The sequence below is a fragment of the Salvelinus namaycush genome, chromosome 26 (genome assembly GCF_016432855.1).
Source record: "Salvelinus namaycush isolate Seneca chromosome 26, SaNama_1.0, whole genome shotgun sequence".
Taxonomy (NCBI): Eukaryota; Metazoa; Chordata; class Actinopteri; order Salmoniformes; family Salmonidae; genus Salvelinus; species Salvelinus namaycush.
In genome coordinates, this window is record NC_052332.1 from 5307915 (window position 1) to 5334748 (window position 26834).

The 26834-nt window shown below is 43.5% G+C and overlaps 1 protein-coding gene across 1 annotated transcript; it reads right to left on the reverse strand.

Moving 5' to 3' along the window:
• Positions 1 to 315: 315 nt before the first annotated feature.
• LOC120021851 (neuropeptide FF receptor 2-like) lies at positions 316 to 24185 on the reverse strand. The gene is made up of 4 exons (XM_038965696.1): positions 23828 to 24185; positions 16078 to 16177; positions 15835 to 15955; positions 316 to 1089 (listed from the first exon to the last, which is right to left on the reverse strand). The coding sequence occupies exons 1-4, from the start codon at positions 24183 to 24185 to the stop codon at positions 316 to 318; spliced, it is 1353 nt and encodes a 450-aa protein (XP_038821624.1).
• Positions 24186 to 26834: the final 2649 nt, after the last annotated feature.

Genomic DNA, 26834 nt, shown 5'->3' on the forward strand with positions numbered 1-26834 from the left:
GGCCCTGGTAAAAAGTAGTGCAGTATAGGGAACATGGTGCCATTTGGAACACCCACTGCCTGTGTCCTCTCTGTGTCCTGAATGTCTATTGCACAATATAGGTACATAACAGGTATGTGTGTGTATTACAGTTCATGCAACAGTACAAATGTTTAACTGTAATCTTTAAATATGGGATACAATCTCCAGGTTATCTGAATGTATCTCCATGGCATGTACAATACCGTATGTGTGTTACAGTACACATGGTCTAAATGTCATGTTTAAATCTTTCCTCTACGTGTCCCAATGGCACATACAGTATGTATGACATGTTTAAATCTGGGATACCTTCTCCAGATCCTCCATGATCAGATCATGCTCCTTCGCGTTGCTCCCCGACGTCCTCTCGCCCGACGTCCGCCCGACAACTTCCTCCCGGCCCAGCCCCTTCCCGTTCACCAAAGCCAATCCTGACCCTACCGAGCTGGGCCTGGTGGGCAGATGCAGGTTCTCAGGTAACACTGCGTTGCCTTGGATACGACGCTCCATGTAGGCGACGCACAGCTGGAACTTAAACGCGGCCTCGAACCCCCGGCGGAAGTTCTCGTTGAAGAAGCCGTAGATGATGGGGTTGACGGAGGAGTTGAAGAAGGCCAGCCAGTGGGCCAGCGGGTACACGTAGATGTTGATGACACGGTGCTGGCTCGCTGTCAGGCTGGCGTAGTCACTCAGCATCATCAACGTCCAGAGCGGCAGCCACGACAGGATGAAAAGCAACGCCACCATCAGCAGCATCTTGATCACCTTCTTCTTCTTCTTCGACACCGTCTGACGGTGGTTGTCCAGGCCGGGCTTCGTCCCACCGCTGCTGCCACTACTGATTCCCGGGCCTGAGGCGGGCACAGCCATCTTGAAGAGGGTGAATCCGATGCGGACGTACATGATGACGATGAGTGACAGTGGGGCTAGGTAGATGTTAGCAAATAGGACGGTGGTGTAGATCTTCCTCATTTCCTGATTGGGCCAGTTCTCACGGCACCAGTAAATTGGGCGTGTGTTGTTGTAGCCGTCCCCCAGTAGGATCAGGACACGCTGCTCCTTGGTCACCTTGGATAAGATTAGATTTTTTTTAAACTAGATTAATTACATTTTTATTTAAATTGACTTGAATGTCCTCAATGAGGCAATTTGGCCAGTAATTTTCCAGCATACAAAACACATTTACATTTACATTTAAGTCATTTAGCAGATGCTCTTATCCAGAGCGACTATAATACATACAAAGTGACAGACAGTCACACAACAAATGAATTGCTCGGATGCCTACCCAAGCACCTTAAAGACCATGTTGCAAGTTAAATTTGGTTTAAATTTGCCAATAAAATATAATAGATGGCAATACTCCCAAAAAAGGTCAAACAATTCCCCCCGGGCTGCTAGAGAAAAGAATGTGCGCTAGTAAGCAACGCCCTTCCTCGTGTGCATGACAGAGCCTGTAATTTTGCCTGTGACGTTGCACCAGGTGAAGGCTCTGGAGCTGACTGGGGCAACTCAACTGGGAAACATTTCTGTAGAGGAAAGCCAGTTTTTTTGGGGGGGGGGGACTTTAAGCAATTTTAGAATAAGGCTGTAATGTAACAAAATGTGGATAGAGTCAAGGGCTCAGAATACTTTCCGAATGCAGTGGATTGAAGTGGATTTGAAGTGGATTGAAGTGGACTGATTGAAGTGGATTTAACAAGTGACATCAAAAAGGGATCATATCTTTCACCTGGATTCAGCTGGTCAGTCTGTCATGGAAAGAGCAGGTATTTTTAACGTTTTGTATATTCAGTGTATATATTGGGATGTAAACTCTATATCTGACGTTGTACAGGTGTCTTCTTTTTTTTAAGGCCATAACCATGTGTGTGAGGTGTATGCTTTCGTTTCAAAATAGATTTGTTTAAGACTACCAATAAACACTCTGTGTGACCCTGATTTAGCCCACTGCAGTAAAAGGTTAATTGCACCCCGGATAGCACGGACCCAGAATTCAGTGGGTCAAACGAACAACTAAAATGAACCAGTCACTCAGAAAAACAAATCATGACTCTCAAGTCAGTAAAAAGGGTTGTTTAAAAAAAAAACGAATCGAACTGCACATCACAACTTCAGTGGTACTGGAAGCAAGAGCTTTAGCTGGGAGTACAACAACAGTCTCTCTGTCACAGCCATTCTGTCAACATGTACTGTATGTAACCACTCAATTTCATACGACCTGATACGGACGCAAACACTGACATATTTTCACACTCCGGACCAACCAAATTTGGTCTTGTTTGGGGTCAGAGCTCATTAGAATAATAGCTAGTGTGTAGAATAATATCAATATATGCAATGGAGGATATTGTATATTTCTACCTTTGTGTACCTATTTAGGATACATCACCATGAAGAGAATGACATTAATATCCATAATTATGCATTTATGTGTAGTACAGATCAGGGACCCATGATATAATTCCGTTAACGTAATTCTGTTACCGGGTGTAAATCCACTTCACTTACTGTAATTCAATAACTAAATTTTTTTTTTTTTTCTAAGTCAAGGTGTCATGTCATAGCTGACACCCCATTCTTCCTGCCGACATCTTTGAATCTTAATTCAGAGCAGATATTTAACAGAGTTTTTGGAAAAAGTGGACATTTTAGAGATTTTAATACTGTTACCAAACTTTGCATCTGCACAGTTCTTCCAGTAAATGTGTTTTTGTGAAATCTTCCATGAACATTTTTCAAAGTAGTCCTTGTGCAAAGAGTTGTGTAGTTTGTTCAACTTTGAAATGCATGGTTTTTGTTTGGCATACATTTCAAGTCTCAACTTAATTCCCGTTATCGTGGAATTGCCCTGTTTTTATCTTATTATGGACTTGATCATAACAGCCTGATTGAATCATGCCTTGTTGTTTGATGAATAAAGGACTGTGGTAGGCAAAAATATGTAAACATAGGTATGTTAGTAATGTCAGTGGTGATTGTTGTGTTCACGTTCTTCATGTGTGAACTGTCCCCCATCCTCCTATCCTTACCATTGTACCTGCTCTACTAGAGAGGCCAAAACTGTCTATTTCATGGCATGCGCCCTACACAATCAGAGGTAAGAAAGAACCCTATTTACCCATTGACACTGGGAGTTTGCAAACTCAAACAAAGTTCAATTTAACACACTGATACCAACTCCTGTATCAGGAGGACTAATAAGTGGCTAAATATGGTTGTACAGTAACATGCTATATACATGATGTCCGAGCTCTGGCTCTGCACTTCACATTGCTGTATGGGTGCACGACAAGATGTTGCCCACATCCCTCCCGGCAATTGGGCAAATTTTGCAAACGTTTTGTTGTCCGAGTGCGGGAAATGCTGTAAATAAAGATGACTCTGTATATTTTTAAAGATCAGACATTGAGGATTATAACAAATACCACTTTGATGTCGTACAAGCAAGCCAAACACCCTTGAGTCCAAATGTGCAGTTCACATTTCCAAATCATAAAACCCATGTCATATACAGTGTCAACATTATGATCACTGTGTTTGATGTACAGTTACAAGATGACATGGCGTCACACCCTGGGTTGTTCTGAACAGCACGAGCCTATGTCTGTTTATTGTGAAGAAAATTTGCCAGGGCACAAGCACCTGAATGTGCTCAAGACTCCTTTCTATGCGCACCAAAAATAACAATCAGCTTCTCTGAATTTCCCTGTGGAAGCCTAACACAGCGAGATCGTATTTTACAACTTAGCTAGTCATGTTGGCAATTGAACAAGCATTCAAATCATGCCCAACTGACCCAGATTGCGATTTATAATGGAACATAAACAACAGTGATTGTGTGATGGCGGGGACGCAGGGTTGTGTTCCAAATGAAACAACTACAAGTGTGCTTGCTCTTGTTTCTCACCGCTAGGAGAGCTCAAAAAATGACCTTATAGTTGAAGACTCTTCTTTGAGTCGTAAAAGCGCATTGAAATTGCTTTGGAACTGTGTACATTTTGGAGAGATGTGTTTCCACTTGGAGACACCAGCGTTAGTCCGGCGTTTCCCAAACTCGTTTTTTTTTTGTTGCCCTAGCACTACACAGCTGATTCAAATAACCTAATCATCAAGCTTTTATTATTAGAATCAGCTGTGTTTAGTAGTAGAGCAAAATACGAGTTTTTGAAACGCTGGAGTAACTGGTGTCTCCAAGTGGCCACACATCTCTCCAAAATGTGCACAGCTCCATCCTGTCAAATGCCTTCTCAGCATCCAGTGAAGCCAGCGGGACATGGTTCTTTGGTGCGTTTACTTGATCTATAATATCAAAAAGACAGTGAATGTTGTCAGAAGAGTACCTGTCTCTAATAAATCCAGTTTGGTCCACTTTTATTATTTTGGGAAGTTTAGTCTTTTGGCGTGCAATTTGGTAATTATTTTGTAGTCGAAATCCAACAAGCTTATGGGCCGGAAGGACGAGCAGGATAGAGGGTCCTTGTCTTTTTTGAGCAAGTAGAGTCTGGGAGAGCTCAGCTTTTGCAAAAAAAATCGTCCAGCATTGGCATGAAAATAGGGCTAAGCTGGGGTAAAAAAAGCTTTGTAGAACTCTGGGAAATAATTGCCTCTAGGACCTCCTCAGGAGGGAAGGGGGAATTGAAATCTTCTTGGTCGGTCTCTGATAGTTTTGGTAGCGAGATTCCCTCTAGGAAGGAATGGAGTTCTGCATACGTGTGTTTTCTCTCAGAAGTATATAATTTGCAGTAAACATCATGAAAAGTTTAATTTATCTTATTTGGATCATATGTGACCTCATCTGCTATTCGGATGGCCATGACTGATCGTTTTTTAATTGGTATGCAAGCAATCTGCTAGGCCTATTGCTAGGCTTATTGTTATACTCATGGTATTTCTGTTTAGTAAAGAAAACTTTTTTTTATATCTCCCAAGTAGTTTTGCTTTTTTAAGGTGACTCCAGGAGGTGCTGTCTGGGGATTGTTTATGTACTTTTTCGCAGCGTTCCAGCTCCCTCTCAAGATCTAACCTGTGTGCTTCCATTGCTTTTTTCTTTGAGGAAGCATATGCAATTCTTTTCTTATTTTACCTTTATTTAACTAGGCAAGTCAGTTTAAGAACAAATTCTTATTTACAATGACGGCATACCGGGGAACAGTGGGTTAACTGCCTTGTTCAGGGGCAGAAAGACAGTTTTTTACAGGGAGTCAATCCCAGCAACCTTTCGGTTACTGGCCCAACGCTCTAACCCCTAGGCTACCTGCCGCCACACTAAGAGGTCAGTTAGTTGACCTCTTAGTGTGGCTTTGGCAGCGTCCAACATTGTGGCCGGAGAAACAGGAGTCTTTGTTGTCTTGTGTGTAGTTGTCTATCCATGTAGTAACCAATGTACGGAATGATTCGTTTGATTACATGGAGGTGTTGAATTTCCAGCTCTTTGATCTCGGGATGTTTTTGCAGAGGTCAAAGCGGAGGTGGACAAAGGCGTGATCTGAAAGTGCTATGGGTCCGATTGTACACGTGGCTGAATTTATGAAACTCTTTGGGATAAAAATGTCATCTATACGAGAGTAGGTGTTATGGACATTGGAGTAGTATGTATAGATGAGCTATTTGTCTCTCTCCAGATATCATCACCCATGTCTTTAGTAAGAGAGTTCAACATCTTTGCCGATCTAGGGTTTGTGGTGGGGACTTGAGATGATTTGTCCTGAGTTGAGTTGGGTACAATTAAAATCTCCAGCCAGCACTCCAAAGGAAACACAATGCTCGTTGAACAGGGTTATCTTTTTTGACATGAAAGCAGGAGTATATGTTTTAGATGCATATATATTTACGATAGTAACTATTTGCCCATACAGTGACCCAGTTATCAGAAATAATCTCCCCTCTGGATCACATAAGTTTTTGTCAATTATGAATGGAACATGCTTATGGATAAGTATGGCTGTACCTCTACTGTTAGAGTTGAAAGATTTTATTTTTTTATTTCACCTTTATTTAACCAGGTAGGCTAGTTGAGAACAAGTTCTCATTTGCAACTGCGACCTGGCCAAGATAAAGCATAGCAGTGTGAACAGACAACAACACAGAGTTACACATGGAGTAAACAATAAACAAGTCAATAACATAGTAGGAAAAAAAAGAGAAAAAAAAGAGAATCTATATACAATGGCTGCAAAAGGCATGAGGAGGTAGGCAATAAATAGGCCATAGGAGCGAATAATTACAATTTAGCAGATTAACACTGGGGTGATAAATCATCAGATGATCATGTGCAAATAGAGATACTGGTGTGCAAATGAGCAGAAAAGTAAATAAATAAAAACAGTATGGGGATGAGGTAGGTAAATTGGGTGGGCTATATACCGATGGACTATGTACAGCTGCAGCGATCGGTTAGCTGCTCAGATAGCAGATGTTTAAAGTTGTTGAGGGAGATAAAAGTCTCCAACTTCAGAGATTTTTGCAATTCGTTCCAGTCGCAGGCAGCAGAGAACTGGAAGGAAAGGCGGCCAAATGAGGTTTTGGCTTTAGGGATGATCAGTGAGATACACCTGCTGGAGCGCGTGCTACGGGTGGGTGTTGCCATCGTGACCAGTGAACTGAGATAAGGCGGCGCTTTACCTAGCATAGCCTTGTAGAAGACCTGGAGCCAGTGGGTCTGACAACGAACATGCAGCGAGGGCCAGCCGACTAGAGCATACAGGTCGCAGTGGTGGGTGGTATAAGGTGCTTTAGTAACAAAACGGATGGCACTGTGATAAACTGCATCCAGTTTGCTGAGTAGAGTATTGGAAGCTATTTTGTAGATGACATCGCCGAAGTCGAGGATCGGTAGGATAGTCAGTTTTACTAGGGTAAGTTTGGCGGCGTGAGTGAAGGAGGCTTTGTTGCGAAATAGAAAGCCGACTCTCGATTTGATTTTGGATTGGAGATGTTTGATATGAGTCTGGAAGGAGAGTTTACAGTCTAGCCAGACACCTAGGTACTTATAGATGTCCACATATTCTAGGTCGGAACCATCCAGGGTGGTGATGCTAGTCGGGCGTGCGGGTGCAGGCAGCGACCGGTTGAAAAGCATGCATTTGGTTTTACTAGCGTTTAAGAGCAGTTGGAGGCCACGGAAGGAGTGTTGTATGGCATTGAAGCTCGTTTGGAGGTTAGATAGCACAGTGTCCAAGGAAGGGCCAGAAGTATACAGAATGGTGTCGTCTGCGTAGAGGTGGATCAGGGAATCGCCCGCAGCAAGAGCAACATCATTGATATATACAGAGAAAAGAGTCGGCCCGAGAATTGAACCCTGTGGTACCCCCATAGAGACTGCCAGAGGACCGGACAACATGCCCTCCGATTTGACACACTGAACTCTGTCTGCGAAGTAGTTGGTGAACCAGGCAAGGCAGTCATTAGAAAAACCGAGGCTACTGAGTCTGCCGATAAGAATATGGTGATTGACAGAGTCGAAAGCCTTGGCCAGGTCGATGAAGACGGCTGCACAGTACTGTCTTTTATCGATGGCGGTTATGATATCGTTTAGTACCTTGAGCGTGGCTGAGGTGCACCCGTGACCGGCTCGGAAACCGGATTGCACAGCGGAGAAGGTACGGTGGGATTCGAGATGGTCAGTGATCTGTTTGTTGACTTGGCTTTCTAAGACCTTAGATAGGCAGGGCAGGATGGATATAGGTCTGTAACAGTTTGGGTCCAGGGTGTCTCCCCCTTTGAAGAAGGGGATGACCGCGGTAGCTTTCCAATCCTTGGGGATCTCAGATGATACGAAGGAGAGGTTGAACAGGCTGGTAATAGGGGGAGCGACAATGGCGGCGGACAGTTTCAGAAATAGAGGGTCCAGATTGTCAAGCCCAGCTGATTTGTATGGGTCCAGGTTTTGCAGCTCTTTCAGAACATCTGCTATCTGGATTTGGGTAAAGGAGAAGCTGGGGAGGCTTGGGCGAGTAGCAGCGGGGGGGGCGGAGCTGTTGGCCGAGGTTGGAGTAGCCAGGAGGAAGGCATGGCCAGCCGTTGAGAAATGCTTGTTGAAGTCTTCGATTATCACGGATTTATCGGTGGTGACCGTGTTACCTAGCCTCAGTGCAGTGGGCAGCTGGGAGGAGGTGCTCTTGTTCTCCATGGACTTTACAGTGTCCCAGAACTTTTTGGAGTTAGAGCTACAGGATGCAAATTTCTGCTTGAAAAAGCTGGCCTTTGCTTTCCTGACTGACTGCGTGTATTGGTTCCTGACTTCCCTGAACAGTTGCATATCGCGGGGACTATTCAATGCTATTGCAGTTCGCCACAGGATGTTTTTGTGCTGGTCGAGGGCAGTCAGGTCTGGAGTGAACCAAGGGCTATATCTGTTCTTAGTTCTGCATTTTTTTAACGGAGCATGCTTGTCTAAGATGGTGAGGAAGTTACTTTTAAAGAATGACCAGGCATCCTCAACTGACGGGATGAGGTCAATATCCTTCCAGGATACCCGGGCCAGGTCGATTAGAAAGGCCTGCTCGCAGAAGTGTTTTAGGGAGCGTTTGACAGTGATGAGGGGTGGTCGTTTGACCGCGGACCCGTAGCGGATACAGGCAATGAGGCAGTGATCGCTGAGATCCTGATTGAAGACAGCAGAGGTGTATTTGGAGGGCAAGTTGGTCAGGATAATGTCTATTAGGGTGCCCATGTTTACGGATTTAGGGTTGTACCTGGTGGGTTCCACCTGGTGGGTTCCTTGATGATTTGTGTGAGATTGAGGGCATCTAGCTTAGATTGTAGGACTGCCGGGGTGTTAAGCATATCCCAGTTTAGGTCACCTAACAGAACAAACTCTGAAGCTAGATGGGGGGCGATCAATTCACAGATGGTGTCCAGGGCACAGCTGGGAGCTGAGGGGGGTCGGTAGCAGGCGGCAACAGTGAGAGACTTATTTCTGGAGAGATTAATTTTTAAAATTAGAAGTTCGAACTGTTTGGGCATAGACCTGGAAAGTATGACAGAACTTTGCAGGCTATCTCTGCAGTAGATTGCAACTCCTCCCCCTTTGGCAGTTCTATCTTGACGGAAAGTGTTATAGTTGGGTATGGAAATCTCAGAATTTTTGGTGGCCTTCCTAAGCCAGGATTCAGACACGGCAAGGACATCAGGGTTGGTAGAGTGTGCTAAAGCAGTGAGTAAAAATCTTAGGGAGGAGGCTTCTGATGTTGACATGCATGAAACCAAGGCTTTTTCGATCACAGAAGTCAACAAATGAGGGTGCCTGGGGACATGCAGGGCCTGGGTTTACCTCCACATCACCCGAGGAACAGAGGAGTAGTAGGATGAGGGTGCGGCTAAAGGCTATCAAAACTGGTCGCCTAGAGCGTTGGGGACAAGGAATAAAAGGAGCAGATTTATGGGCGTGGTAGAATATATTCAGGGCATAATGTGCAGACGGGTATGGTGGGGTGCGGGTACAGCGGAGGTAAGCCCAGGCACTGGGTGATGATAAGAGAGGTTGTATCTCTGGACATGCTGGTTATAATGGGTGAGGTCACCGCATGTGTGGGAGGTGGGACAAAGGAGGTATCAGAGGTATTAGGAGTGGAACTACGGGCTCCATTGTAAACTGAAACAATGATAACTAACCCGAACAACAGTATACAAGGCATATTGATATTTGAGAGAGACATATAGTAAGGCATAAAGTAATCGCAGGTCTTGATTGGGAGAGCTAGCTAAAACAACAGGTGACACAACAGCAGCTAGTCAGCTAACACAACAACAGCAGGTAAAATGGCGATGACTAGGCAGAGAGGGTCGGATTAACTACATACAGAGCCTGAGTTCGCGGCTGGGGCCGACAGATTAACACAAATAAACAGAATGGAGTACCGTGATTAATGGACAGTCCAGCAGGCATCAGCTATGTAGTCAAGTGATCATAGTGTCCAGGGGGGAGCAGTGGATGGAACAGGGAAGCCGTCACCACGCTAGCACGCGGCGTTTAAAGTTAGTAGCCCGGGGGTGGTCTGCTCAGACGGAGGCCGGTTGAGGGCACAGCGGATGGAGTATTCGTCGGCAGACCAGACGTGGTGGTGCGGCGGGGCGCCGTGTCGACAGAGAATCCAAGCCAGATGGCGAAAGAGGTATTGTAGAATTTTGTTTGCTAACTGGTGCTAGCTTCGTGGCAGTGGCGTTAGGGGATAGCTTCGGTACTGGGTGCCACGGAGGGTGCAAGCTAGCTGTGAGCTAGCTAGCTGCAAGCTGTGAGCTAGCTAGCTGCAAGCTAGCTGTGAGGATCAGAAGTAGTGGCTCAGGGATTACGGCAGGAATCCGGCGTTGATAAGAAATACACCAGTTCCACCCAGGCTCTGCGGAGGTTAGCATGTTCGGCATCACAGAGGTGCGTCTCTTGTAATAGCGCAATGTCTGCTTTTTCCTTTTTGAGAGCACATAGTATTTTTTTCAGTTTTATTGCATGACCTAGACCATGGCAGTTTCATGTCAGTAGATTTAAGTAGATATATATACTTTGTTATGAGATTCTAAATTGAGCTCAGGTGCATCCTGTTTACATTGATCATCCTTGAGATGTTTCTATAATTTGATTGGAGTCCAACTGTGGAAAATTCAATTGATTATGCCTGTATATATATACTTTTCAAAAAAGTCCTAAACCTGTTTTCGCTTTGTCATTATGGGGTGTTCTGTGTATATTGCTGAGGATTTTTTTGTTTTTAGTACATTTTTTAATAAGGTTGTAATGTAAAACAATGTGGGAAAAGTCAGGGGTATGAATACTTTCTGAAGGCACTGTATATCCAGTGAAAATGTCATACAGCTTTCTGTCCCGAATTCACTGGAGCAGGAAACTTTGACGTCCCGGAATAAGCTAGTTGATACAATGATGCAAGTTCGTTAGCGACAGTTTCGGGCCAAACCCTGTGATAATTGGATACAACGTTGAACTTCACTCAAATCAGTCAATCACGGACTACAAAAGGAAAACCAGCCCCGTCGCGGACCACAATGTCTTGCTCCCAGACAAACTAAACAACTTCTTTGCTCGCTTTGAGGACAATACAGTGCCACTGACACGGCCCGCTACCAAAACCTGCGGGCTCTCCTTCACTGCAGCCAACGTGAGTAAAACATTTAAACGTGTTAACCCTCGCAAGGCTGCCGGCCCAGACGGCATCCCCAGCCGCGTCCTCAGAGCATGCGCAGACCAGCTGGCTGGTGTGTTTACGGACATATTCAATCAATCCTTATCCCAGTCTGCTGTTCCCACATGCTTCAAGAGGGCCACCATTCTTCCTGTTCCCTAGAAATTGAAGGTAACTGAATTAATTGACTATCGCCCCGTAGCACTCACTTCCGTCATCATGAAGTGCTTTGAGAGACAAGTCAAGGACCACATCACCTCCACCCTACCTGACACCCTAGACCCACTCCAATTTGCTTACCGCCCCAATAGGTCCACAGACGACGCAATCACAATCACACTGCACACTGCCCTAACCCATCTGGACAAGAGGAATACCTATGTAAGAATGCTGTTCATCGTCTACAGCTCAGCATTTAACACCATAGTACCCTCCAAACTCGTCATCAAGCTCGAGACCCTGGGTCTCGACCCCGCCCTGTGCAACTGGGTCCTGGACATCTTGACGGGCTGTCCCCAGGTGGTGAGGGTAGGTAACAACATCTCCACCCCGCTGATCCTCAACACTGGGGCCCCACAAGGGTGCGTCCTCAGCCCTCTCCTGTACTCCCTGTTCACCCATGACTGCGTGGCCATGCACGCCTCCAACTCAATCATCAGGTTTGCAGACGACACTACAGTGGTAGGCTTGATTACCAACAACGACGAGACGGCCTACAGGGAGGAGGTGAGGGCCCTCTGAGTTTGGTGTCAGGAAAATAACCTCACACTCAATGTCAACAAAACAAAGGAGATGATCGTGGACTTCAGGAAACAGCAGAGGGAGCAGCCCCCTATCCACATCGACGGGACAGTAGTGGAGAAGGTGGAAAGTTTTAAGTTCCTCGGCGTACACATCACGGACAAACTGAAATGGTCCACCCACATAGACAGCGTGGTGAAGAAGGCACAACAGCGCCTCTTCAACCTCAGGAGGCTGAAGAAATTTGGCTTGTCACCAAGAACACTCACAAACTTTTACAGACATTGGCTACAGAAAGCGGGATCACACAGTCATCCGGAACAGCTGGTGCGCTCATGCATGCTTCAGTGTTGCTTGCCTCGAAGGTTAGTGTCCCACTCCTTGAAAGCGACAATTCTACTCTTTAGCTCAGTGCGGCTGTCACCTGTAATCCATGGCTTCTGGTTGGGGTATGTATGTACGGTCACTGTGGGGATGATGTCATCGATGCACTTACGAGAGCTTCCTCTGGATGAGCATTTTCTTGTTTGCTTAAGGCCCTATACAGCTCATTGAATGTGGTCTTAGTGCTGCCAGCATCGGTTTGTGGTGGTAAATAGATAGCTACATAAAAAATATAGATGAAAACTCTCTTGGCAAATAGTGTGGTCTACAGCTTATCATGAGGTACTTTACATCAGGCAAGCAAAACCTTGAGACTTCTTTGATATCAGATTTTGCTCACCAGCTGATATTGACAAAAAGACATAGACCACCACCCGTCGTCTTACCGGAGGTAGCTGTTCTGAAAACCCATCAAACTGTATGCTATCCATGTCATTCAGCCACGACTCGGTGAAACATAAGATATTACAGTTTTTATAGTCCCATTGGTAGGATAGTCTCGAACGGAGCTTCTCCAGTTTATCCAGACACTAATGTACTTGTCCTCTTGCTCAGTTGTGCACTGGGCCTCCCACTTCTCTTTCTATTCTGGTTAGAGTCAGTTTGCTCTGTTCTGTGAAGGGTGTAGTACACATCGTTGTATAAGCTCTTCAGTTTCTTGGCAATTTCTCGCATGGAATAGCCTTCATTTCTCAGAACAAGAATAGACTGACGAGTTTCAGAAGAAAGTTATTTGTTTCTGGCCATTTTGAGCCGGTAATCGAACCCACAAATGCTGATGCTACAGATACTCAACTAGTCTAAAGAAGGCCAGTTTATATCTTCTTTAATCAGAACAGTTTTCAGCTGTGCTAACATAATTGCAAAAGGGTTTTCTAACGATCAGTTAGCATTTAAAATGATAAACTTGGATTAGCTAACACAACGTGCCGTTGGAACACAGGAGTGATGGTTGCTGATAATGGGCCTCTGTGTGCCTATGTAGATATTCCATAAAAAATCTGCCGTTTCCAGCTACAATAGTAATTTACAACATTAACATTGTCTCCACTGTATTTCTGATCAATTTGATGTTATTTTAATGAACAAAACATTTGCTTTTCTTTCAAAAACAAGGACATTTCTAACTGACCCAGAACTTTTGAACGGTAGTGTACCTCCACACAAACTACCGTTGTATCATAGTATCAATGCCCCCCCCCCCCCCCTTACTAACACCCTTGTTTTTCTAGCACTAACTCTCACACTTGTCTTTTGTTACTAGCACTGACCCTGCTAATAGCTACTTTACTGTAGCAAAATGCACTTACAGTACTATGACTGTGATATGTGGTTGTCTCAAATAGCTACCTTATGATGAATGCAGTGACTGTAAGTTGCTTTGGATAAGAGCTTCTGCTAAATGTAAACTGTCTAACTCCCTATATTGGCTGACCCTCATCAACAGCCTCACTTTTTGAGAGCCACTCAGAAGCATGCCATTTCTCATGTCAAACTCTTTATCCCCATTGCTACAAGGGGCTCATTCCCCTCAAGGAGCGGACCTTTGCTTGCCTCAATGACAACATCAGGGAGCCCTTCTTGGCTGACATGTGTGCCAAATTTGGTGGAGATCTTCACCAGCACCAGGGGAGGGCTAAGGATATGGCCAAACACCTCTTTCGTGTGCAACATTGTTCATGCTCAGCTGGGTATCAAAGGTAAAACATGGTTTCATGTATGTGTAGATTTTCTTTGAGCATTTGATTTTGTGAGTGTTGGGAAAAAATATGCGCTTTATACTGAATCTTCGAGGTGTTTTATGGAGACATGAAAAATGATTGTACTCCATATCCCTACACCCCAAGCTTCACTGCTTCCTCCCAGGGAGAAGGAACACCCCTACACCCCTCGCTCCGGTACTCCATTCTCACAGGACTCAGGCTATGTGTTGCCAGGTCAGTCTTGGGGGTGACCCTGGTGACATTTTAGTCTTTGGAAGATTATTTAAAAATTATAATAACATGAGGTCATGGCATACCAGCTCCGATAGAGTTGAGCAATTATCCACGTGCTTGTTATTATAAAAATGATAGATGTTTTTATAGTCATTAGGATCGCAATAATCAATGTGGCAACTTTTATTATCTAAACCCTCTTTCTGTCATTGTGTTTCTGTCAGACATGTTGAATACAGCGCTGGGCTGTTGACCAGCAATGGCTACCCTCCCCGGGACCTTTTGCTATCTTGCTGTTGCTAGCTTTTTTTCCCTAAGGGATAAACATTGGGTTGTTATTTTGCCTGAAATGCATATGGTCCTTTTCTTACCTGGATGTTTTTTGGCGAGTTTTGACCCATTTTGAGTCGTACAACATTTTTGGTTCAATTAAGCCACAGATGAAAGGGACAACCTATTCAGTTTTTAGTTTGTTTCCTTTGATTCGTCTCGTCTTCTTACTTTCGCCACTAAGGGGAGTCACCCGATTTCTGGGGGTCTTTACTCCTACAGTTGTGCTTGCAAGTAAACTGCTGCTCTGTTCGCGAGCAGTTTTCTGCTGAAGGCAGTTCTTTGTGGTGATAAAATGGGATGATTGCCATCCTTTTTTTAGTCATTACTGAATTATTTAAAGTAATAAAAACATTACAATGCTGTTAGAAGGTAAAGTAAAAATCTAAACCAGTCTGTAAAAAAAGACCTGTATATAGTTATCTTTCACAGTTTACCACCCAGCCAATCTATTCTGTGCATATGACAAATAGATAGACTTTGATTTTGTGATGTGTACAGCCAGGAAACTTCAGCGACACTGTATGTTATCGGGTAAGTTCACTGGAGTACTCAACATGATCATGCCACGTGAACAGACCTATAAACACGGCTTGAACACCAACCTGTCTGTTTCCCATCATATCCGTGGGGTGTGCCAAAGCCATGTATGTGTGACACGGCGTCAAAAACTCCCAAGAACTGTCCGTTTGCGGAAACGTATGCTGGAATTTTCAACCCAGAAACGTGTCTTTTCATGCAGTGATATCAGATTGATACATACAGTACCAGTCAAAAGTTTGGACGCACCTACTCATTCAAGGGTTTTTCTTTATTTTTACTATTTTGTACACTGTAGAATATTAGTGAAGACATCAAAACTATGAAATTACACATATGGAATCATGTAGTAACCAAAAAAGTGTTAAACAAATCAAAATATATTTTATAATGGAGATTCTTCAAAGTTGCCACCCTTTGCCTTGAAAACAGCTTTGCACATTCTTGGCATTCTCTGAACCACCTTCATGAGGAATGCTTTTCCAACAGTCTCGAAGGAGTTTTTTGATGTCTTCACTACTTTTCTACAATGTAAAAAATCGTCAAAATAAAGGAAAACCCTTGAATGAGTAGATGTGTCCAAACTTTTGACTGGTACTGGTACTGTATATGCACTGTATTGTTTTGCTTTTGTAAAAGTGAAATATGGCCTTTAACATTGATGTTGAACCTGACATTTTGATCAATGTGTCCCTCTCAAGTCATTTGAATAATAAAACCTGAGATGTACCAGCATTAGACAGTACCTGGAGCATGACCCCTGAAGGACACATGATGGAGATAGCCAGGACCCAGATGATGACAATGATCAGCGTGGCGGTGGAGATGGTCAGCTTCTGCTTGAAGGGGTATACGATGCAGCGGAACCTGTCATAGGGAGAGGAGAGAATGGATTGTTCCTTACTGAACATTTTCAACACACACACACACAGTTTTTTTTTCACACACACAGCTTAATTCATGATGTCATCAGTTGAAAGAAACCTCACCTGTCCACAGCTATTGCCACCAGAGTAAAGACTGAAGCTGACACTGATATGCCTTGAACCATCCCACTCAGCTTACACACTAAACTTCCAAAAGGCCAGCCTGTCAAATAAGACAAAGACGTGACATGTAGAATATACAAGAAAACAAGATATCTGGGACAAATAATGAGTCAGTAGTGGATCCTTAGCTTGAATCTCTTTTTCTTAAGAAAAAGGTACACTCTTGGAAAAAAGTGTCTAGAACCTCTAGTGGCTATCTAGAACCTTAAAGGATTCTTCGGCTGTCACCATTGGAGAACCCTTTGAATAACCCTTTTTGGTTTGAGTAGAACCCCTTTTATTCCATGTAGAACCCAAAACAGTTCTACCTGGAACCAAAAAGGGTTCTACCTGGAACCAAAAAGGATTTCCTATGAGGATAGCCGAAGAACCCTTTTGGAACCCTTTTTTCTAAAAGTGTAGATAACATGCAATTTCATAAGCATGAACAAAAATGAATAGGGACTGAGTGACGGAATACGTGGAAAGACAAGTAGAGTGATTGGAAACTGTAATAGACATTGGGTCAAAGTAGATAGCACTAAGCACTCTAAGCTCATGACTGTGCCACTTACAGTAAGTTCTGTATAGAAGCAGCCACGGTTGACAGTCTTAGACTGATTAGGTCCATTAGACCTATCAGCTGTCAGAATATGACCATTAGAGTAAACACAAACATTCAGGAAAACAACCCCAGTACCACCAACATGTCAGCGGTAGCCGGGTGCTAATCAGGGGTTGGAACCGGTTCAGAGAGCAGAACTGAAAAACGGAAAATAACAAACATTTTCAAGGAACAGAAACAGAACCGGGAATGAAGTGATCTATACTGTTCCTGAATCATTCTTTTTTAAAGCATGGGCACCGGTTAATAACCTTATTTTATGTTCCACAAAAACAACAAAGCACCTGTCACTCAGAAACTTCTTCCAGTGTCTGCCTGCCAGCTGAAAATCTGTGTAGCCTACCTCCCCTCCCCCCTCTGAATATTTATTTTTCATTAGAGAAGAATGGATTAACTTTTTCAATGCTAGTTAAAGATACTATTGTTTCACATTGGATTTATTAACTACAAAAAGGTAATTTTAAACGTTGGTGCCGATCTGCACACACACGCTTGTTAGCTAGCTCTGGTCCAGCGTTAAGCCAATCGGAAATTCAAAGTTCCTCCACAGAAGCTGCTCCTCCCGAGATATAATTCTGTAGGTATAAGTCAGATAATGCATCTCATAACATAATGCACTAGAACAAGGGTCGGCAACCTAAGACATGCGTGCCAGCCTTGGCATGTGTAACCGATGTGAAATGGCTAGCTAGTTAGCGGTGTTGCATGCTAATAGCGTGCGGAAGCAATACTGTTACTGTTACATTGATGCTGTTGACCCGGATCACTGGTTGCTGCGGAAAAGGAGGAGGTCAAAAGGGGAGTGAGTGTGGCCGATGTGAAATGGCTAGCTAGTTAGCGGTGGTGCACACTAATAGTGTTTCAATCGGTGACGTCACTCGCTCTGAGACCTGAAGTAGTTGTTCCCCTTGCTCTGCAAGGGCCGTGGCTTTTGTGGCGCGATGGGTAACGATGCTTCGAGGGTGGCTGTTGTCGATGTGTGCAGAGGGTCCTTGGTTCAAGGCGAGGAGAGGGACGGAAGCAAAATTGTTACACATGCAACACATTATATATTTTATATAGTAAAACATATACATAAAGCCACTCCTATGAAGTCACAATAAGAATGAATTCTAATGAATACATCAAAGTTAAAATGACCATAGCATTAAAACTGCTGACCACAACTGCATGTCAGACAAATACACATTATGCAATGAAATAAGAGGCATGACATCAAAGGAATGACTTACAATCATCAAGGACGCTTGCCAAACAATATCGACCAAACAATGGTGAAAATCAGAAAGTACAATACAAAGATCTATAGATGCGTTTGAAAAGGAGCGAAGACGGCGCCGGATTCAGCACCTTGGACAGCTCCTTGCCCATCTGATGCAGGTAGGCCTTTAGTGGAGCTCGGTTGTGCTAATGGACAGCACCTCCGTTTAGCGAGCTATGGAATGCATCCGTGTGTCCGCAATTAGACATTCAACAAACACAATTAGTTATAATGCACATATAAAATCATAACTGGCATGCAGATCGGTAGAAATGGTAGGATAAATTGTAAAATGGCACTCCACACAAAAAAAGTTGCCGACCCCTGCACTAGAAGTACCCTAGCCCTATGGGTGGTAAATCATTTCATCTGATTAATTTGATTCAATGCAATTTCATCTTTGAGGACTGCAACCGTAGAAATACAATTTCTTTATGCCTATTAATATGCCATTGTCAACTTCCTGTCTATGCTTATTTTGCTCACTGTCAATTGCTCGCTGTCCAGTAAATTAGTATTATGATTAATGCAGTCAGTCTACCGACTCAAAATTGGCCTACAAACGCTCCTTTGCATTATGACAGCTAAATCTCCCATACTAACCGTGCCATTCCAAACACAAAAACAGCCAAATATAATGGCCAGTTGTATGTAAGAGGACAACGCTCTTCTTTTGGTCTTAAAATGGCTTACCGTGTTATAATATAGATTATCAATTTATTTTCCCGTGTCTATTCTCTTCCTTAGTTGTCTGTCAATGTTGTACAATGTTATAGCGAAAGCAAATGCTTAAGAATGAATGATTTGCCATTTATAATGGTTGATATCCAACCGTTGGATCAAGAAATGATTGTAGGCTTATGTGCTGCAAATGAGCCCAAACTAAACCATAATGGTGCCATGCATCTGACTTGACTGTTGGTGATTGAATGTGTTGTTTTTTTAATATAAATATATTGTTTTAATGTATTTATTTATTTGCTAGGGACAGATACAATGATTCAATGTTTTAATTTGATCTATCCCTAACATATTAGGCTATTATTATCTACTTATATATTATCTATACTGCCTAAAACTCTTGTAAATCATCTAATAATAGAAACTCAGTCATAACAGTTTTAGTTAAAAGACCATCTTTTTTTATAGGTCCCGAAATGTTATTCTGATTCCCATGTAAAATAGCCTTTTGAGTGACTATTTTGGGGGGATAGAAACACTCAGAATTTGAGAAAATGTACTTAGTCTCTCATGGCTAACTACCAGGAAGTTAGAGAAGACAGGTTAAGTGGGCGAAGAGCTTGTATTCATGAGCTCGCCTTTATTGACATCTCTTTGAAACTCCTATGTCAAGAAACTTGGATGCAGTGAGCAAGCAGTGTTGCAAAAAAATTATCTCAAGAAAATGTGGTGATGTACAAAACAACTCAAACAACATTTAGATGTAATAAATTATGTAAATGATTTATATCTCCCCCATTTGGCATGTCTCTTGTGTCGCAGTTCACAGCAACACCGATTGATGTGTTGAAATGACAACTGGTAGAGTTTTTAACGACCCTTCCCCGCCTTTTGTTCCATGCTGGCTGAAGACCTAGCTAGACAGTAACTAGCTAACATCAGAGTAGCTATCTAGTTATATAAATCACACCCCTCCACAAACACACCTTCTCCGATGTTGGTTACTGGGCGGTACTTATTCAAATGAGGTAAGAGAATATCATGTTACCATTGGTGTATTAAAATGAGAGTTAGGGTGATGTCACCCTAGCCCCTTAATAATCCCGCCTCCTGAATTCAAGTGTTTGACATGGGGGAATGGACCACTAACTTTATGATCAAACTTAATTAATGTATAAGCAACAGTCATTTTTCTTTTAGTCATCATACTTTGATCTGGTTTCATCCAAATATCATCAAATTCCACAAAAACATGATTTTGACTGTTCATGACTTTTAAGCAAACTTTTAACATCTCTACACTACCAGGGAACAGAGGAATAAAAGTGGCCAGCCAAATGTGAGGATGACACGCTTCTTTTGAGCCTAAAAATGAAGAAAATCGACACAGAATTGTAGGAGCAGATTATCTCACAGCTTCTAATTTTTTGCATATTAAAATATAGATGTCATTACAATGTGCCCAGGGATTCAAGCCAAGCCTCCTGTTCCACCCTGTAACGGAATTCCTCCTCCTCTTCATACGAAGAGGAGGAGTAGTGATTCGACCAAAGTGCAGCGGGGTGTGAATTCATAATGATTTATTAGACAAGACAAAAAACGAACTAACTTGAATAACTAACAAAATAACAAAACGGAGTAGACAGACCTGGACATGCGAACTTACATAAAACGAAGAACTCACGAACAGGAAAATGACTACACAAAAGAACGAACGTACAAACAAACCGAGACAGTCCCGTGTGGCACGACAAACACAGACACAGGAGACAACCACCCACAAACAAACAGTGTGAAAACACCTACCTTAATATGATTCTCAATCAGAGGAGATGAAAACCACCTGCCTCTAATTGAGAACCATATCAGGTACCCAAAACCAACATAGAAACAGAAAACATAGACTGCCCACCCAAAACTCACGCCCTGACCAATAAACACATACCAAACAACAGAAAACAGGTCAGGAACGTGACACACCCTCTCTTCCTCTCCCCCCAAGTGCAAAATTTCAGTCTCATCTCGCGCCCTACACTTGTCTGTAAATAACTAGGTAGCTTGTCCGCTCCATAGCAAGCTGCTCTATCCGCATTGATTGGTGAAGTATTTTAATGAGCTAAATGTTTAAAGAAACACTGTAGATTTTAAAGGTTAAAAAAGGAACAATATAAACCGGTACTTTGTTTTTTTCCGAACTGGTTCAGAACTTTATTTTGCTACTCGGAACAGTGGAACGGAATGAAAATAAATAGTGGTTCTGTTCAGAACGAAACAATTGGAAAATTATTTAGGTTCAAAGCTTTTTCTACAGCTGCAGACGTTCTTACAAAAAAGCAGCGGTTCGATCAAACAAGGGTTGACTCGGTTTGAGTACTGACCATCGCAATCAGATAAGGTCCCGCAGGGGGCCTCTCTTATCTTTCAATGAAAAACATTCTTCAGAAGTGGTTCCAGAGGACCAGGGGTACCAACTCTGTATTTATACTCACAAAACCAATTATGTTTCGGGGAATCTCAAATTGTCTTGTCGGAAGAGGGATTTGACTGGCTACAGCGCTTCCACCAAATCCACCCCTCGCTAAGCGGTTATTAGGAATCGGAGACATTTTTCTTTAGCTGTCGGGGCAAGGCGTAAGCGTGGGGGAAATATTTGAAGAGTATGGGCTGTGATGTGACATTTGAAAGTCTAAGGTGTTCAATGTCAACATTAAATTTCACCCAAGAAAGCTTCACAGATCGAGGAATTGTGAATTTACACTTTGAATGACATTTTGGATATACAGAATGGTTATTAGAATTCTGTCAGGTTGCCCAGAAAAGCAAGAATGCTGATTCAAAATAAATTGAGAATAAATTATAATTGTCATCATTTTATTGAGTTTGTGTCCTTTATTTAATGGGATAAATATATATTTTTTTTTACCGGGGGCAAGGCTAGCCTCCTGGCCCCGGCAAGGCCCAGCCCTCCCTGGCCCCGGATATTTCATTCATCCTTTAAGGGTGGGTTACCATGCGCAGGGCTGAAGCTCCATAGGGTGGGCTTAGGGAGTAGGCCATGGTCTCAGGCCCAGGGAGAGGTCAGGCAATAGGGCAGGCAGGTGGATAGGCAGGGCAGGCATGGAGGGCAGGCATCGAGTGTAGGCCTAGAGCTCTGGGCTTAGGCTGTGGACCTCCAGTGTAAGGCGTGGAGCTCCAGAGGGTGAGGCAGGAGTCAAACGCAGAAAGTGGGTGCCTCGAGGGGGGCAGAAGTCAACATGTCAGTGGGAGCCTGTCTGGAGCTCCATAGAGGGCCAAGGGAGAAGGATGAAAAGTGGGACTGTCATTTTTCAGAGTGCTCCTATTGATTTGTATTGGGTGGCCAGGTATTGGGTGCCCGCGGTTAAACTGCTCTAAAACGGCCAGTGGCTCCCCCCAGTGACTGACCCCGGGTAGGGGCCTTGGTCTCCCCAGTCGCGGTCTCCCCCAACAAAGCCATGGACCCCCAGCACACCCTTGGGGGCCTCTGGAGCTTTCCCCCTTTCCCGCTCGGATACCAGGTGCATGGATCCAGTGTGCGGTTCCTACTAAAGTAAATCCCTGATATTTATATGCTTGAATCTCTCCCAATACGGACTTGTTGGGGGTCGATTGGGGGTCGCTGGTGAACCGCGTCTTCCCAACTTTCTCTCCTAACACGGACCTGTTGGATCCCATCGCCTGGATTGGCCTATAGTGAGAAGTTCATGGAACTGGCAGTGCGGTGCCAGGACAACAACCTCTCGCTCAATGTGAGCAAGACAAAGGAGCTGATTTTAGACTACAGGGAAAGGCGGGCCAAAAATGCCCCCATTAACATCAACGGGGCTGTAGTGGAGCGGGTCGAGAGTTTCAAGTTCCTTGGTGTCCACATCACCAATGATCTACCATAGTCAAAACACACCAAGACAGTCGTGAAGAGGGCACGACAAAACCTTTTCCCCCTCAGGAGGCTGAAAAGATTTGGCATGGGTCCCCAAATCCTCAAAAAGTTATTCAGCGGCACCATCGAGAGCATCCTGACTGGTTGCATCACCGCCTGGTATGGCAACTGCTCGCCGTCTGACCGTAAGGCGCTACAGAGGGTAGTGCGTACAGTCCAGTACATCACTGGGGCCAATCTTCCTGCAATCCAGGACCTATATAATAGGCGGTGTCAGATTAAAGCCCATAAAATTGTCAGAGACTTCAGTCACATAAGTCATAGACTGTTTTCTCTGCTACCGCATGGCAAGCGGTACTGGAGCACCAAGTCTAGGACCAAAAGCTTCTACCCCCAAGCCATAAGACTGCTGAACAATTAATCAAATGGCCACTGGACTATTACATTGACACCCCTCCACCCCCTCACCCCTACCTACATGTACAAATTACCTCTAACCTGTACCCCCGCACACTGACTTGGTACCTGTACCCCCTGTATATAACCTCGTTATTGTTATGTTATTGTGTTACTTTTTATAATTTTTTACTTTAGTTTATTTGGTCAATATTTTCTTAACTCTTCCTAAAGTGCACTGTTGGTTAAGGGCTTGCACGTAAGCATTTCACGGTAAGGTCTAGAATTGTTGTTTTCGGCGCATGTGACAAATAAAGTTTGATTTGATTGTGCCAGACTGGCTCTCCCCCTTTCTCCATCTAGCCACTAGCCTCCGCGTAAAAACAAAATGGTGAAAACACCTTGCTGCCCCAGGTTCCTCCTGGCCGCAGGTGTACTCTCAGGCCCTGTGAGAGGGAATGTGAGTGGGTAGAGATTGTGGGTCTACGTCCCTGGAGGTCTGGCTGTAGAGAGTCAAGGTGGAGTTCCATGGATGGATGGGTGACAAAAGTGGATGTTTGATCATGTACTTTTCACCCACGTACTACATGGGCTGCAGCGAGGTGCAAACTCAAGACCCTGGGTCGGGAGGCGACACTTCTACCAGGTGTCCTATAAGGACAGAGCGAGCTAGTGCACCCACGTCCTTACCAACCACTGCCTGTTGATTGCCTGCCCAGGTGCCCTCCACAGTTGTGGGCAAGCCTGCAATTGTGTAAGGTTGAGCCAAAGTTTGGACATGAAGCTATGGTTAGTGTTGTGGTTGAGGGTTAGGGTTAAGGTAAGGGTTCGGAGGCCTTTGAGTACTAACCTGTTATGATGTTGTCCACCAGGGTAGTGGGCATACAGAATATGCCAACCAACAAATCACTAATAGCCAGATTGAGTATGAAGAGGTTGGTGACTGTCCTCATATTCTTGCTCCGCAGCACGATGAAACACACCACACCATTCCCCACCATACAGACCAGGAAGATGAGCAGGTAGGACACAATGAAGACTACCGCCACCGAGGGCTCGTGGAGGTACAAGTCCACATAGGTGATATTCTGATGGGTGGAGTGGTAGGGTGGGTATTGGAGGTATTGGGGGTCCCTTGAGGAGTTGAAGTAAAAGGTGTTCCAGTCTTCTGAGCTGTTGGAGCAGTTGGGATCCAGAGTCTGCGTCATGGTGGAATCTGAGGAGGGATTGAGGGGGTGAGGGACAGAGAGAGAAAAAGAAAATGGGAGGGAGAGTATGACAGCGAGATGGTGGTTTTAGATTGTGGGTTTCTTTGTGCTGTACAGATAGTGAAATGATTTGTCACATTGGACACCTTGTGAATATACTGTAGTGGTTGACAAAAGAAAAGTTCTGGTAGAGATGATGTGCAACAGTCTGGCTATTTTCATATTTGATTTTTTTCTCCGTCAAAAACCATCTTTCTATTGTGGCGTTGAACCTTGAAGGCGCTTACCATTGGCATACAGTACACCATATGTGATAAATCTTATATTGTGTGTACTGTAGGTCTCTATGGATGTGTGTGTGTGGCAGTAAGTGGAGGGAGGCGTAAAACGTGCTGTAGTGGAGGGTAAACGCAAGTAAATGGCGTTTACGAACCTTTTTTATTTTGCTCAAGCGTTTACCCACCTTTTGTGGGAAAATGCATTAAAAGTATAGGGAGCGTTACTTCTTTAAACAATCCTTAATGGCTTTCAGCATTCACCCACCTATTATTTAGCACTCCATCACTGGGTGTAACCATTTCAACCTTTCAAGTCATTCAGATTTAAATTACCAGGACCGTGTGCTGAGACTATGTTAGAAACATCCTATTTACAAAATCATCCAATCAAGAAAGCCCATACTCAGAAAGGTTAAAGCCTTCACAATCTACAGGAAATAAAAGGCAATACCACACTCACATGAAGTGGATAGTGATTGGTCACCATGACATACAACATACACAACCTAGTCTCCAGAAATCAACTAGAACAATTTTTCTGCCGTGATGATTCCGTCAACTGTATACTGTCTCTCAACTTCACTCACACGCACGCACGCACACACACACACACACACACACGACAAAAACATGAGCTCGAGTGAAAAATTCCAATGTATTTTTTATGATGATATTCTGCTGGCATGCTGGTACCCCTCTGTGCACCAAGGCATCAAAGCGATCAATCACATCACTTCAAAAAATTGGCAAATTTCTCAAATATTTGACTGGAGAGAATTATCCTTGATATCAAGCTCTTTTCTCCCTGAAGTTCCAAACTGCCAATGATTGATAAGTACACTCCTTTAGGCTTTTGTTAACTTTCACATATGACATTTTAACAGAGTTGACAAGTAGTTTTGAAGTCCTCCTTTCTAGCTAAATACACTTCACATACCACCTGTGGGCACTTTCATCCTTACTTGACTCTTGACTTCTAAAGAAAAGTAAGTGAAGAAGTTCAATTGGATTTAGAAAAAAACTCCACCAACATGAGAAATGATCAGATCAGACTGACTTCCAGATGCTGTCAGTTCACCTGCAGCACTTCATTACTTAAGCCACAGGTGAGACCCGCTGATGGAATTTACCATAGCAATCATTCTGAATTTCAATCAGCATATTCTCCTGGGCAGATCTGGTTTAAAAAATAATAATAATAACTTTGACTGCTTGGAGTGCAAAGTAGGGTTTTCTCTAGTGGGTTTATTTAATTGGTTGCATTGCACCAGGCAAGCTCAATCAAGCACAGCTAAATGAATTGAAAGATCACAGATACTAGTTGAATCCGGGCTAAACACAGATGAACTGATCTGTAATCCCCTACAACCTCCAGTCAACAACTGGACATGACCAGATCTAAGACCAGATCTAAGACCAGATCCAAGAGCAAGATATTAAGATCAGCAAGCAGAATGACTGAGAAGCAGTGAGTCACCCTCTGCACATACACAGAATTCCCGATGTGAAGAAATCAAGAGATTTCAGAACCTTGCACAACGGCGATAGCGCCGTTCCGAGGTTCCAGCATTCAGCACCACATGACAGTGGACAGCGGCAGTTATGGAAATAATTCAAATTGAACTCATGCAGACGTTAGAATTCAATATGTAATGAAATATCTATTTTTAATGACATTCACAAAACCTCAATTTCAGTTGCTGAACTATAAACTTCATTGTGCCAATCTCTAGCTGAAATTAGATGGATGGGAGTGGGTAGACTGCTATGCCACCTGCCATTGATCAGAAAGACAGTCGTATACACTGTAGGCCATCTACCCACTGAACTCTGAGTATCAATTAAGGTCAGTCATGTAATTAGGTTGATTGTGGACCATGTGATGGCAGTCGTCATCTCGTTTTGAAAAGTGACACTTTGTATGCGTTTTAAATAAAATAAAGGCAAGGTCTTTTTCAATGGATAGCCATAATGCTTTGATGATTCATCATTACTTTCTAACATTTAGAAGAAAAAAAAAAATGGTAACACTTTACTTGACACCTATCGTCATTATGACATTATGACATGATCATAACCTGTAATAATATGGTCATTACTGTCATGACCCATATATTTACACATGTTGTGACATACCTCGCATTATTTTATGCCTAATTATGACAACTACATAAGTGTCAAAACCCACATTCATTCACATTTTTTTCCCCTGACAAGAAGTTTCCTTTTGTTTGAAAGTGTGTTCTTCCTTTATTGTAACTTGTATACATGTTTTACAGTCATGTTTTTTTCATCAGATTTGACTAAAGAACTTGTAGAAAATACCTTTTATGACACTGTCAATAAGCATTATAAACATCAGAATCACGTA